The 15,155-nt window shown below is 37.3% G+C and overlaps 1 protein-coding gene across 2 annotated transcripts in view; it reads right to left on the bottom strand.

Moving 5' to 3' along the window:
• Positions 1 to 15,155, bottom strand: part of THBS2 (thrombospondin 2) — a 116,033-nt gene that overhangs the window by 27,390 nt on the left and 73,488 nt on the right. For both annotated transcript variants that reach the window (XM_075597052.1, XM_075597053.1), the window contains 9 exons: positions 11,390 to 11,483; positions 10,147 to 10,317; positions 9,430 to 9,606; positions 8,506 to 8,679; positions 6,329 to 6,456; positions 6,085 to 6,237; positions 4,373 to 4,591; positions 3,368 to 3,475; positions 69 to 228 (listed from right to left, as the gene is read on the bottom strand). In XM_075597052.1, the coding sequence (XP_075453167.1) occupies positions 69 to 228; positions 3,368 to 3,475; positions 4,373 to 4,591; positions 6,085 to 6,237; positions 6,329 to 6,456; positions 8,506 to 8,679; positions 9,430 to 9,606; positions 10,147 to 10,317; positions 11,390 to 11,483 (1,384 nt within the window). The remainder of the gene's footprint in view (positions 1 to 68; positions 229 to 3,367; positions 3,476 to 4,372; positions 4,592 to 6,084; positions 6,238 to 6,328; positions 6,457 to 8,505; positions 8,680 to 9,429; positions 9,607 to 10,146; positions 10,318 to 11,389; positions 11,484 to 15,155) is intronic.

Raw genomic sequence — 15,155 nt, 5'->3', positions numbered from 1 at the left:
TCCACCGTTTATACTGTATATGGTGTGGTAAAAATCATTAGCAAACTCCCCTTGAACGAGGAACATACCATCACCATCGATATCCACTGCACAAAGATCCCCCTCTCCATTATTATCTGTGTCAATCTGCGCAGGGTTGTGCACGTAGGGACAATTGTCACAGCGGTCCCCAACTTCATCCTTGTCATAGTCAAATTGGCGGGGATTGTACAGCAGAGGACAATTATCCTGAAGGAAAAAATCAGGTTCCTTAAAGATCATCCTGACTAGGCACAATAAACTTCTTATTATATGCAGTATTTGTATACTTAAAGATTAATTCTATATTGTCCAACACAGCCTTTCAGACTGTTTTCTGCAGAGAATCCTAAAATAAGTCAGTGGGAATTTTAGGCTAAAAATGGCTCAAACGGCCGTCTTGGACAATATAGAAGGATTCCCTTACTATAAATGCACGTGATGCAGGGTTACAAAGTTATGAGAGGGCTAAGAATATAGATGAGAATGAATTGTATGACATAAGGATCCCAGCATTCTCTCAACTTGTAATTAAAGAGATCTTTCTAGCAAAGCAACAACCTTTTCGGAGGATCAGTGTTGTTTTGGGGAGTGTCATTAAGAAGCAATAGGTTGCATTACAATGAAATATACTATATCAAATTCTGCATATCTGCTGAAATGATCATTTCTTTCATAGTGTTAAAACTCTGCCAGGTTAGCACCAACGTTAACAAGCGTGGTTAACAAGCGCTTAAAATGTGAAGGGGCACTAGACAGGATCTAAAAAAAGAGAATACACCATAAGGGACAGCTCATTTGCTTTAATACACCAACTCCTAAGCAGTGTACAGTATTGTTATGTATTACACTGCCTTATGAATGGCATAACAGTACAGGTGCAAAAGAGCCAACAAGTTTGCTTGTACCACTGCAGACATGCTGCAATGAATCAGTAGTGGACATTATGATTTATTCAATTTGTCTTTAGTGCTATAGAGTAGACGTGGCTTTTGCTGTAAAAAAAAGAAAGAAAAAAAGGAGGGCAGGATAAAGAGGAGGTTGATGTTGAAGCTTGCTAACAATGTGAGTTTCAAACTTAAATATCTAAAAAATGTTTAAACCTAGAAGGCTGCTAAATGAAAATGCTTAGAGTTGGCCATCCTATATCACTAGCAGCTGTAATCAATTTTTTCTCAGCTACTGTATGTTTCTGAGATCCGTGTAAGAAAAATACATGTTGGAATAACTTTACTTTGCTTTTTGTACGGTATCTTAAAAAAAACTGTGGTACCGTTATGATTGCATATAGGACCCTATTTTTATGACCCAAGTGTAGAAAGACTCCATTAATTTAATAATAGTTTAGTTTAATAAAGTTCCCATAAAAGTGACTAGATACTGAAATTAAATATTCAATGACTTCTGTTTTCAATTTACAATATTGACAGTGTTTGTAAAAGTAACTGTGAATTCCTTTTTTTCTTGTAATTTGAATGTGATACAACATTCAAAGTGAAACGAGACACCCTTAGGTCCCACTGCTCTTTACTAGATAACACTGGACTAATCCCATCACTGCTGAATAGTATTTTTTTATGCCTTCCAGTGCGGGACAAAGGACAATGGAAATCACCACCTCTCACGTCCTTCTTCTTTTCATTTTGTTTATAATTATTGGCTATTTCCAACGAGACTGCCGTTTCCTGCACATAGGCACCTCTTTAATTACTTTATCTCTGTGCCCACGTGTGAACATGCTTTATGCACATTAATTTATATTTTATATATAAGTATATTCTGGTCTTTTTCATTTTTATCGTATTATGACACTTAGTAGGTTGCCACCCTATAAATAAATGCTTACAATACCTGCTCACATGAACCTTTTATATCATGAAACATTGATTTAGACCTAGTTTTCTTTTCTTTTTTACTTCAATAGTAGTTTCTGTGCGACAGTGCCCCGACCAGGATTGAGGCAGTTTAATGTATACTGTAACCCTCAATAAATCTACATTGCTTGATGTCAGCCTAATGGCTAGATCCAAAATCTGATCTAATCCGATCTAAGCATATAGAAACTAAGCCAACCGACTCATGATCTGAACTGACAACACATATATTTATCTTGGCACACCTAACATGCTATTATCCCTATATGATGCAGCAATTACTGGGCACAAGTATCGCATTTGGACCAATATTTCATTATACTGCATTCCCTTGGGTTTTGATCCAGTCGCAAATGGATTTTAAACAGATGTATTCATTTAGCCCTTTGTCAAAAGAGCAACTGACCATATACTGAGGGGATTCAAAAATGTATTAAGGAGTTTCATTTTCTAATTTATTCTACAGTTGTATTCCATATAGTACACACTGGGGAATATTTATCAAAAGTTTTGCAGCTGCAAAGTTCTGTCAATACTGATTTATATAAAACAATTAAACAAAATCTGTTGGTTTTTTTTTGTGATAGTTTAAAATCTGGTACTATTTTTAAACTAATGTTGCACCAATTTCCAAACTGGGAGAACTTGACAAAGAGCCTACTATGTTCTACAAGTATAGGTCTAGGGTAAAAGATGTAATACAAAAAAGCGGAAAAATTACTTTTGAACTATTTAAAACCTCTTTTCTCCACTCCCTTTCTTCATATTGTATTAAATTTCATGTAATTTCATGTAACTATGCTGTGGTGCAGTTCTGTGTTATTGGTTTATATATGCATTAAATATATAATTAAGAACTGTTTGTTACTGAATGGCCTAGAGAGAACGAATGAACAAGTTGTAAAACAACTTTGAAGTGGAGGTTACTCCTAGCTACTGTAAGGAGCAACTGTATGCCTCTGCTTTTCAAATATTTGCATACAAAAAGCTGAAAATCTAAAGTTTTCCTCAAGCAAACATACATGTATGGCTCAAATTCCAACCAGTAAAAATTATGAAAAAATATCTTACAAAAATCAGACAACCATAAGACCCCTGCCCAGTTAGAAAGGTTTTAGAATGCACTTGCAGTGCCAGGTAATATTGGAGACGTTTATCGATTGAAAGCAAGAAACAGTAATATGGAATTGGTGATATGAAATTGTAAGAGAAAATCTAAAAGGCAGATAAGTGCATTGTATGTTGGCTTGACAATGATCTGCGGGGTTTATCAACCAAAACGCAAACGCTATAATTGAGCATTAATGACCACTCGCTTTAATGGCCATTAACATCAATCGATAAATGCTACCACACCTACAAGTTGTATCTTGCCTTAATAATATAATTGCACATGGTAAAGAATGTCTAAACCATGGAACTCTTTTGAACGTTTGACGGAAGAAAGGATATACAGATATAGGGCATTCACTTACCTTTTCATCATCCACACCATCATTGTCATCATCTTTGTCACAGGCATCACCCATCCCATCCTTGTCAAAGTCCTCCTGTCCTGAATTAGGTAGTAGGGGACAGTTATCCTGCAAAAATAAAGAAAATGCTGTAAGAAAAGAAGTTTGTGGTTCAAAATCTTCACTGCCGTAGGGGCCAACAATTCACAATTCGTATTACATTTTAAAGCATGTAGTGGGGATAATATGAGGAGTCCTAGATTTTGAGACAATAAAATAAACCTCTGAATTGTCCATCATCAATATACAATATTGTGAACTGTTTCACCCATATCCTCCACTGCTAATGAGTGAGCACCTATTATTTTTTTTTAAATATTTTCTAATGTTGGTTTTTTTGTAATTTATTTTATTTTCAGAGTGTGACCCTGAAGAAATTAAATCCATACGCCTGTTTTAAGATCTGAGTTGCAATAGTTCCAATTCTCTATTGGCTTACTGTAAGCTATATAGACCTTTTACCCATTAATTTACCATGAGTTTTTCAATACACTGATGCACATTCTCTGCATTAGCTGTGTTAACAACTGATAACGACGGACTGCTACTCCCTCACAGTATTTGCAATGAAAACCCAATTACTACATTATTTTACATATCCTATTATTTTCAGATAAAGGCCGAGATTTATTGAGCAGTGCAGAGCCATAAGGCCTCTTACAGCCAGACGAATGGGTTCAGCATTACTTAGTAAACATAGCTATAAGTGCTATTGCCAACCGTAACAACTGAGGATGTCATTAACACTAAACATTTAGAATTTACAGTACTGTACATCAGTTGGGGAAATACTGACACTAGATAGAGCATTTACACTGAAATGTAGTAGAACCGCATACTGGTTTTAGCAACAACAAAAAACTCAGCTATTGTAGAGCGTATGGAAGCTCAATTCTAAAGAGTGCTGAATTCAAAGTAGGCTGTAAACTTTAGCAGCTTTATTCATATTAGCTGAATTGTTCTTACTTTAATGCAGTGATAAGTGGCATTGGCAGCGCAGATCAAGTTATTATTGGGCCATCCGTCCAAATCAGAGTCTTCCCCACAGATAATACCATCACCGGCATAACCTGTTCGACACTCGCACTTATAGACTGGATCACTGAAGTGGCCGATGTAGATACACTCTGCATATTTGTGGCAGTTGTGGCTTTTGTCTTTGCATGGATTTATAGGTTCACATACCTAGGAAGAGAAGATTATCAATATGCAACAAATATTTGTTTTTCTTATATAAATTTGGTATTTCCCATGCACAGGATATAAAAAAATAAAGGTGCTCAGGCAAGTTATTCCACTTCGCCATAATACAACTGCTCTGGACAGATACAGTCTTAGCAAGCTCAAAACTCAAACCCATTTTATTATTTTATTATATATATCAGGGGATATGATAACTATATACAGATATATTTGGGGAAAATACAAGGAGCTTTCAAAATAACTATTCATCCCAAGGGCAATACAAAGGACTCGGGCCATCCCTTAAGGTTGCAGGAAAGGAGATTTCATCAGCAACAAAGGAAAGGGTTCTTTACAGTAAGGGCAGTTAAAATGTGGAATTCATTACCCATGGAGATTGTGATGGCAGTTACAATAGATTTGTTCAAAAAAAAGGTTGGACATCTTTTTAGATAGGAAAGGTATACAGGGATATACCAATTAAGTATACATGCGAAGGATGTTGATCCAGGGATTAATCCGATTGCCAATTCTTGGAGTCAGGAAGGAATTTATTTTTCCCCTTATGAGATATCATTGGATGATATAACTCTGGGTTTTTTGTTTGCTTTCCTCTGGATCAATAAGTAAGTATAGATAAAGGATAAAGTATCTGTTGTCTAAATTTAGCATAGGTTGAACAATAAGTAAGTATAGATAAAGGATAAAGTATCTGTTGTCTAAATTTAGCATAGGTTGAACTTGATGGACGTACGTCTTTTTTTCAACCTCATCTACTATATAACTATGTAACTATATATATATATTTGATTGTGTCAAATGGAGTGCTACTGGGATAGTGACCCAAAGTATACAATGATAGACAAACAAGCCCCAATGTTACATCCAATACGTCAAAATATTTAGTTCATTATCATCTGTTTTGACTCTGTTTGTTCTTGTCCTTAGTATGGGTCATTTAGTTAATCTAGCTTCTCTGGACAGAATTTATTTCCCAAATCTGAATTTTACCATTCATTATAGGAATTTGTTTTCTTTAATAGGCTGCAAAAGGCAAACTTCTGATCTAAACATTTGATCTTAAAACACTAAATAAACAAACTAACCATATTAGGCCACATTCCAATTCTCTTTCACCAGCAATTTCCCATTACCCCTTGCAAGCCCCTATGAATCTAACTGTCACTCTTTATGGGTAATTATGTGCTAGTGATTTTGTTTTGACAGGTGTTTTTCATCTGGATTTCTAGAGGAGTTTAACCCCAACATGGTGGAGAGATTAATGCTAGTGTGACAGTTATCTGAAAGAAGGCAATTATGCCTTGCTTCTGCCTGCCCTTTCAATCCCTAGAGGTTTGCTAAAAGAAACCAGCAGACAGATTCCTGACTTCATCAAGCTTCTGGTTATAAGCGTGCTGTAAAATGGGTATCCAAGTATCATGTATGCATATTGACCTATAACCTTTATGTCCTTAAAATTAGTACTCTTTACTTACTTGCTTATCTTTCTTAGCCACTTCTAGTCCCACACCATAGGGCTGGCTTCCACCATAACGTGGTGGGCATGGCAGGCAATGGAAGCCTGGATCTGTATTCACACAGCGATGAAATCCCCTCACTCTGAAGCAGGCATCTAATACTAGAGCACACTAATGTGGAAAAAATTATATATTTTAAAGGACACAAATGGTCGGATTAAGACAGTAGCAACATGATAAATAATATCCTTGCCTACTGTACCTCATCAAGGTCCTCACAAAATGTTCCATTTCCAATGTAACCATCAGGACATGCTCCACAGGACCAGGATCCATCAGGGTAGCTATTGCATTCAGCTCCAGGAAAGCAAGGATTGGACAAGCACCCATCTAACACGAGATTGAAAAAGAAACTCAGCCAATTTCCAAAACAGAAATAACATATCCACAAGCACCTTGGATGTTTTCTGCTTTGTTTTTACAGGTACAGTATTATACCCAAAGATGTGTGGAGCTGTTCTAGTTTTCTTTGCTAAAATTCCTGCAATTTTGTAAAGAAATGAGTGAATTCTCAAAATGTTGCTGCCAAGGCTATTTGTTGATTCACAGATTTAAAATTTAGTAATTCTAATTTATTTATGCAAATATTTGTCAAATTTGCCAAATTCACAATACTCCTCAAAGTTCACGAGTACAGTATGTTCACCAATATTTGCCATCATTTTTTTAACAAAATATTCACAAAATATTGTGTCTAGATGCTCTCTAACAAAAATATTTACAGTTGGTGATTTCTGGTGAAGTTTCATATGTTTTGTGAATTTCCATACAATCACCAAATTCATCTTTAATCATACTCACCAAACCAGACATACGGTAATTAAATAATGGTGGAGAAAAAGATGGGACAAAATAGACAACACAATACTGTTTCAATTTAGAGCAAAAGATTGATACATTTTGCTTTACTCACTGAAAAATATTGGAAGCTAATACAGCTGCGTTACCTTGAATCATGGACTCGTCTACACCAGGGCACCGTGAACGATTCTTAACCACTACAGGCAGTGTTGCTGTTTTTATTTGAGCTGAATGTATTATATCATATGTTGTGCAACAATAGGTGAATCATCTATGGCAGGGGTGGGGAACCTTTTTTCTGCCAAGGGCCATTTGGATATTTATAACATCGTTCGCGGGCCATACAGACACAGAGAGGCTGGCACACGGCAGCCACACAGGACCCCGCCCCCCTACCTCTGGTAGTTGCTGCTGCTGCTGGGGGGATCGTGTATGGCGGATGCTGGGGTAAGTGCGGGGGGAACTGCTGGAGAAGCATGGGGGAAGTGCGGTGAATGCTGCGGGGACTGCTGCAGGGGGAGTGCGGGGGAAGTACGGTGGCTGCTGGGGGATCGCTTGGGCTAGTACGGTGGCTGCTGGGGATCGTGTAGGGCTGCCGGCGCCTCACACCACCTCCTCCCTCCTCCCGATCAGGCGCGCGGTGGCCATTTTTAAAAAAAATTAACGCGACCCCGGTTATAGCAATTGCCTTAGCAGGGCCAGACCAAATGATTTCGAGGGCCTTATACGGCCCTCGGGCCTGACGTTCCCCACCCCTGATCTATGGAGATCTTATCTCCACAGCATTACTTCTTCCCCTCTTTCATTAATCCCCCTTCCCTGCAGCTAATCTCTAACACTGTCATATCATAATATTCCGAGAGTCACAAATAATAGTATCTGCCAGAACGGGATTTTAAGTTCTACACTTACATTTTCAGCTGACATATTATTTCACTGATATATTGCTAAGCGCTTGTAAGTTTTACAAATCTGTTCTGTTGTGAAATCATATGATATCAGTTTCCACAACAAAGATAGAATAACGATGCACGGATTTATATAATATGCCTAAAACATGGTTTTACACATAAAAAGGCACTTACAGTAGGTGAGACTATGGACAGCTATAGATATGTCTTTTTTTGCTGACAAATGTGAATTGTGGTGTTTTCGAATCATCAATATATTTGCACATTTAAAAAAAAAACATTCAATCTTCTAAAGGAATTCAATCTAGATTAAAAACATACATACAGATGTAGAAGATATTATTGCACTCTCGGTGTGTATGCTCCACAGCAACACTGCAGCGGGAGAAGTGGCCATTGTCTTGAATTAACCACATGCAGATAGGGGCTAAGAGCTATTTCACCCGCAGGAGAGCACAAGCAGGTTCACTAATGTCTACATGGATACAGTATACCTGCATACAGTACTCTATGTGCAAGTTATAGAAAGTACTGTGTTATATTTAGAATATCAAAAAGTTAAACTATGCAAGTAAACACTTTTATATGTTGGTATGTTGATTAAATTAACTGTATAGATACCAGATCATTTTACAGAAATATGTATTCCTGCGTCTATTATTCTCACCAATAGGGCAGTCCTGCTTGTTGCACATTTCCTTTTCTTTGAGATCTCCTGCACATTTCTTCCCAGCATACTGTGGTTTGGGGCTGTTACAAAGACGAGACCTTTCTCGCAGACCTCCGGCACAGGTAACACTGCAGCTAGACCATGGTGACCAGGGACCCCATTTTCCATTAACTGAGATAACACAATGGTGCAAATTAGTTTATATGATTTCGGCACTACAAGTACAACAGGTAATATGATACTGCAGCTTCGGTCAGGATTCTACAATGAAGGAGAGAACATGTTTAGTACATTAGCTTACCTTTCCAGCAACAAGAGGAGTTTTACAATAACACTTTTTATCTTTTGATTTATAAGTTATGTTATATTTTCCTACATTATATGAAATTAAAAATAAAACTGCTTTTTGCAAATGTTCAGTAATTGCATGAAAAGAGCATTGTTATATTGAGCTTTATTTTGCCTGTTTCAATCTGTATTATCCATGCCCTACACATTGTAATTTGCCAATGGGGGACAATCAAAGCAGAGCACCCATTGGTGAGGAACATTGCCATCATGTAAAGAAGAAATAATTACTTCTCTTGCCTCAAATGCAAAAAGTGACAATACTGAGTGGTTTGATAACCAGGTGGTGTGTCAGGACTAAGTAGGAATGGCTACACGCTGCATTTATTGCATCGCCAGTAAGTTACCGAGTGTGAGTGTAACAATAATTAAAAAATCAATCTAACAATAATGAAACGAAATACCAATAATCATTTCTTAATAAACACGCAGACAAAGTTTAATGCTGGTCAGGTGATACACCTATTAATTATTATCGATTATCTTATTCACTTATTTGTATGGCCTTTAGTTGATCACTCCCGATCACCATTTCCTTTTGCCCAGTAAGTTACTGTCTGAAAAGAAGCTTACTCGGACATGGAGCTCCTTCACACTGTTTCGTTTCCCGTCCAGTCCCAGTACAGTTTTTCCCTGCCAGCTGTGGCATGGGAGAGTTGCAGAGACGTATACGGGTGATGTTGCCTATTCCACAGGTCACAGAACACGCTGACCAGGGTGACCAATGACTCCAGCCACCATCCTGACGTACTTTTAATGAGAAAAACAAAACAATCTGTTTAGTGGTATTCATAGAGTTTTAGGAGTATACATTTTTATGGGGGATTTCCAAAATCTTCTACTGTTGTTACTGTCAAGCATGATAACATTTTTACTGACAGTTTACAAATTAGCATGTAGTACAGAATTTCAATAGCTTTATGCATTGGAAGTTATCATACAAATTACAGAACCAGCATGAGACCTCAAAAGTCTAATTTTGAAACATCTGAACCTATTGTCCTCAGACTTTCACAAAAAGACTTGCAGAGTCTAAAAAGCTCAAGTGCAATATATTCTGTGAAGAACTGTAGTGTTGGTCTAATACAACATAGGACCTCAAATATTGGAACAATGAACTACATTAGAATGTGTGAATTGTGAAGCGTTGTGAAATGTGCCAAGTAGTGTTCACCATTATCAACAGTAAAACATTAATATTCTTGTTATAGATTCTTGCAGCACAAAACTTACTATTCCGGGTTTCAAGCATTGCATTTTTCTGAATAAGAGTCAAACTTTGTAACTTACTGCGGTTGTCACATTTCCCAAGGTTACATGTCCTAGTTTGGATTGAGGAGCCTCTACAAGTATTGCTGGTGACATCACATGATCTTCCTCGTTGCTGTGTTCCAGCGCCACAAGTCATAGAACATTCTGTCCATTCAGACCATGGGGACCAACCAGCATCACTATCCATGGCTAGAGGGAGCAACAAAGGGATACCAAAACAATTAAACTATGGAGGTCTGCTAATGCCAACTACATGTGATCATTATGTTTCTCATCATCATATGAACACAACCAATTATAACTGTGTTGATCTGCAGATGTAGCAAACCTTACTGTCCCGTGACTGCGCAAAAACAAATGTTGTACGTAAAACAGTTACGCATTCCCTGGAATGCACAGTCACTAAATATATTCACAGGGCATATACAAAAAAATCACATTAAAAGAAAAAACACCACCTAACAGTAGGATGACATTAAGTGGCCTTCTAGCAGCTTCTTGCGGCTGGAAAGCGGTACACAAAGTGTTCACGCATGTGGAATCTTGTGTGTTGATGCGGTACAGGGAACAGTAAGTAATGTTACATCTGTATTTGCTCACTAGTCTTTTTGGTGATAAGAGGAGAGACTGAATAACAACACAAGCATGATTAATGAGGACTTAAATTCAAATGTAAAATAAAACACCATGGGGGATATGTATTAAAAACAGTGCAATTTGTTCCAAAACAAACATTTAGCTCTGTGTCAACTTGAGCCAGTGACATGCAGAAGTAGCCAATGTTATTGCTACAAGCCCCCTTCTGGCATACATTTGACTCAAAACTATACTTCTTCCACTGTGTGTGTTGTGCATGTCTTGCTGCAGCATGCCACATGTTGCAATAACATTGGCTAAATCTGTACATATGAAGCTTGTTAATAATACATCTTACAGTTGGCACATAACGTTTTGGAATAGAGGTTAACACCACCTGAACCTGCTGGATTTGATGCAAAGAAAGAGGAAAACTGCACCAGTTATGGGCACAACTTTCCATGCATCTCATTAGACTATGACTGACTATTTCTTCCCCAACTCCTCCTATAACCCCCCCCCCCCCCAAACGCTCATGGCACAACTGGAACAAAAAAATGGAGCGACACCTTGATACATTGATGCAAAGTCATGCAGTATTAACATAACTCAAACTGCACCACTTACTCGCTGTACAAGGTTAAGAGTGATATCAATTTTGATAGTACACAAGAATTAAACTTACGGTAGCAGACAGGGCAGCACTCGCCTTCAATGAAAGATGGACTGGCACAATGAACTGAAGGGCAGGAAATTTGATGACAAACTGTTTTTGAATTCTGCCCAGGGAGAAAAAAATTATTATAACTACACTCTTTATGATAGACACACAATGTTGTAGCAGGCTCCATAGTTCTGTTTGTTGTGATATGTTGCTATATGTTTTGATATTCTGCATCAACACTGCCCTTGAATTATGACTTATAATGTGATATGTTGTGTTATCTGATGGAACAATGTCATGCCCTACATCTGCACATTGCACATAACTGCAAATACAGTTAATAATAAAGTTTACCTTTTGGGAAGGATATAAATTCAACTTGACTGCATTTGATTTACTGAGCAGTTATGACATTACAATATTTTGCAAATTCAGAAAAACACTTCCATTCTTGGCTACTGCTGGTCTAATACTGATTTTGAGGTCATAGCCTGCATTCCAAGCTCAAGAAACATTCTACAACTGGCCCTGTTACACTGTAGCAGTAGGCATCTAATGTTACCGCAAGAGCTGATTCTAATTTTCTGGCTATCACTAGAGCTGTCTACAATTTGCTGTACTCACGGACGGGAGTAAGCTGAACCAACTCCTTTAAAGTCACTTTGCAATTAATTGCGCTGTGTTAATAAGTTCTTTGTCAGAACATGGTAACACAACAAAAAAAACTAAACTTTTCTATTTCTAACATATTTAAATATTTATTTTGTGTTTATTTGCAATCAAAGTTTCAGACCAAGACAACATTTATCACAACATTTTATCTATTGAAGTCTACTAATGAAAAGAGCACTTAAAAACAGAAGAGAAAAATTGCAAGACATATGTCACAACTTTGTAGGGGTCCATGTTAAAATGGGCAAGAAGCAAAAGGTGACACAATGTGTGCTTATTTGCATGTCATTACCCAGAATCCCTGGTGGCAGTGGAAGCACTATATGTTAAGAGATAATGGGGCAAGGCAGGGTTGCAGACCGGTTTGAGACATGTGAATGTGCTCACAAATGTTATTTTTATCACTGGATTCTGCAAGATATTTTGCGGAATCACCTCCGCTACAGTATGTCAGCTTTTTAAACCTCATTCTCTATTAAATGTTAACATTAAGGGAGAAAAATATAACACTTGCAGATTGTAAAGTAAGATAAATAAGATTTATGTACCACGGATTCCCAGTTATTAGTAGAGATTGGCGAATCCATCCAAGTCTCTTTATCAAATTTCCCCCCCAAAAAAATCTGTTTTGCGTTGTAAAATCCACAAACAGATTTGGTCGGTTTGAATCTGCACGGGTTCATAAAAAATCACCATTGGATACAACCCATGGACAGATCTTCAAAATCCAATCTGCGGATTCAGCAATCTGTGGTGCCAAGCCAATGGTGCCAAGCCAATGGATTGCTGAATCCGCGGATTGTATTCTACAAATCCGTCAAGGGATTGCAAAGTCCGCGGAGTGGATTGCTAATAATAATTTAAAAAATCGGCAAACCGTGAATCGCCCTTTTTGAGATTGACCCGTTGAAATCCGCGGACCAAAGGAACCGGCCAATCACAATGTCAGTGAGAGCAATTAAGGCTATGACATTGGGTATTTCTTCCACTACTTAATTCATGAGCATATATGGAACAGTGGCAATAACAGAGACTTTATACTGTATATTAATATACATATTTATATATATACATACATAACTGTATTACTGTGTTTTAATGGCGGATCTTAGATTATATGATTGTACACATTACTCAGATTTATGATACGATGATAAACAAGTTAGGAGAGGCTGGGAACCCTGATCTTTTTTTTCCTTTCAGAGTGCAATCTTTGATATCCTTTAACATTAATGTTAGTCAGCAGAAAACTTCACAACGATTTTAAAGACACTGATAATGGCACAAAACCGTGCAACAACAAACGCTGCAAACTCTGCAAACATATTTGCCAAGATCCCACAGCCAGTCACAACCATAGAACATTCAATGTTAAAGGATCATACAGCTGCACATCCAGGAATATAGTGTATATGATTCAGTGCAACAAACGTGACCAAGGTTGCTACATTGGGGAAACCAGCCAAAAACTACAAGGAAGAATGAATATGCACAGACACTCTATACTCCATCGCGAAGAAGGAAGATACTGCTCACCTGTGGGACATCACTTCTCACAACCAGATCATTCCATAAATGATTTACAAATCAAAATCCTCAATGGAATGTTTAAACGCACCCAAGAACGGAAAACATTTGAACTCAGAATGATAAGACTCTTTGACAACAAAACCAAAGGACTTAATGCGGACATGGGTTTTCTCACACCCTATCAAAATTGTTTGTAATTATCCTGCTTGCCTCTATTCTTATCCACACGTTCTCTCCCCCCCAGCATCCCTCCCCCTCCCCACCTTTCCTTGTCACTGTCCCCTGGCTTCAAACACTTTTAACACCCTACCTTATCTACAGTCCATATTTGTTTTTGTTTTTTGCTTGACCTGAAGAAGAGAGGTTAACTCTTGAAAGCTTGTCCTATGACATAAATTGTTAGTCCAATAAAAAAGGTATCACCTAATACTGAAGAACTCATTTATTCTGCACTATATATATATATAAGACACACAAAGGATGCCGCAGTCAAATCACCCCTAGTTGACTAGGTACTCAGTTAACCAAAGGTCAGGGTAGAAAGTGACCCTCTGGTGGTGCTACCGACCCAAAGGGAATATATAACACAGAAAAAGAAAAAGTAGGGTCAAAAAGGTGAACTCAAACACGTATAATGAAAAATAGAAAAAAATGGACTTTATTAGCAAAGAGTATAAAAAACACATAAAACAGACCCACACAGATCATATAACAAGTCGCTGTGTGACACAACGTTAGAACACCAAAGAGGTACAATAGATCATTATTCTTTGTATTAGATCGGCCGATCTAAGTCACACTACTGGGGGAATGTCTTTTCCCCTGGTTCTGATATGGTATATTTGCATTAACTAATTTTTTCTTTGTTTTTCTGTTTTGGTTCTTACCAGACCTATTGTACCTCTTTGATCTGTGTGGGTCTGTTTTATGTGTTTTTTTATACTCTTTGCTAATAAAGTCCATTTTTTTCTATTTTTCATTATACAGTGTTTGAGTGCACCTTTTTGACCCTACTTTTTCTATTTCTGTGTTATTTATATATATATATATATTTATTTATTTATAATTAGAAATGCATATATTGAATTTCCATTTACTGGTATTTAGCATATTTTTTTTGCATTTGACGGGTAGCTGACAAAATAATTTGTTTACTTATCATTGTGAATGGTATTTATTTTAAGAAATCTTGGGTTCTTCTGATTTTTTTATGGAAATGTCTGGCAGATCTGATTTATTTAAGAATTTTGTACAAATATTTTCCATAATTTAGAGGGTATTAAAGGGGCCTTGAAAAAGTCTAATGAGATTTCCAGAATCAGGATGCTACTCCACTGTGCATACTCATAAATTAAAATTTGTGTCCTAGCCTAAGGATGATTATTTATAGTCCCTTAAATAATTTAAAGGAGTTACATTTATCATTTGCTATGCATAGTTTTGAATAACCACTAACCTGTGGCCCAGAGGAGGATAGCTATGGTACAGTAGGGCACGATAAAAAATCAGTCAAGTTCACCCAGCTGCTGTCCCACTTCATGTACAAGTCCCTATGAGTGCCATGGCCGGTAGACTCACTGCCGCA

The sequence above is a fragment of the Ascaphus truei genome, chromosome 4 (genome assembly GCF_040206685.1).
Source record: "Ascaphus truei isolate aAscTru1 chromosome 4, aAscTru1.hap1, whole genome shotgun sequence".
Taxonomy (NCBI): Eukaryota; Metazoa; Chordata; class Amphibia; order Anura; family Ascaphidae; genus Ascaphus; species Ascaphus truei.
This window is presented reverse-complemented; position numbering and strand designations above follow the sequence as displayed.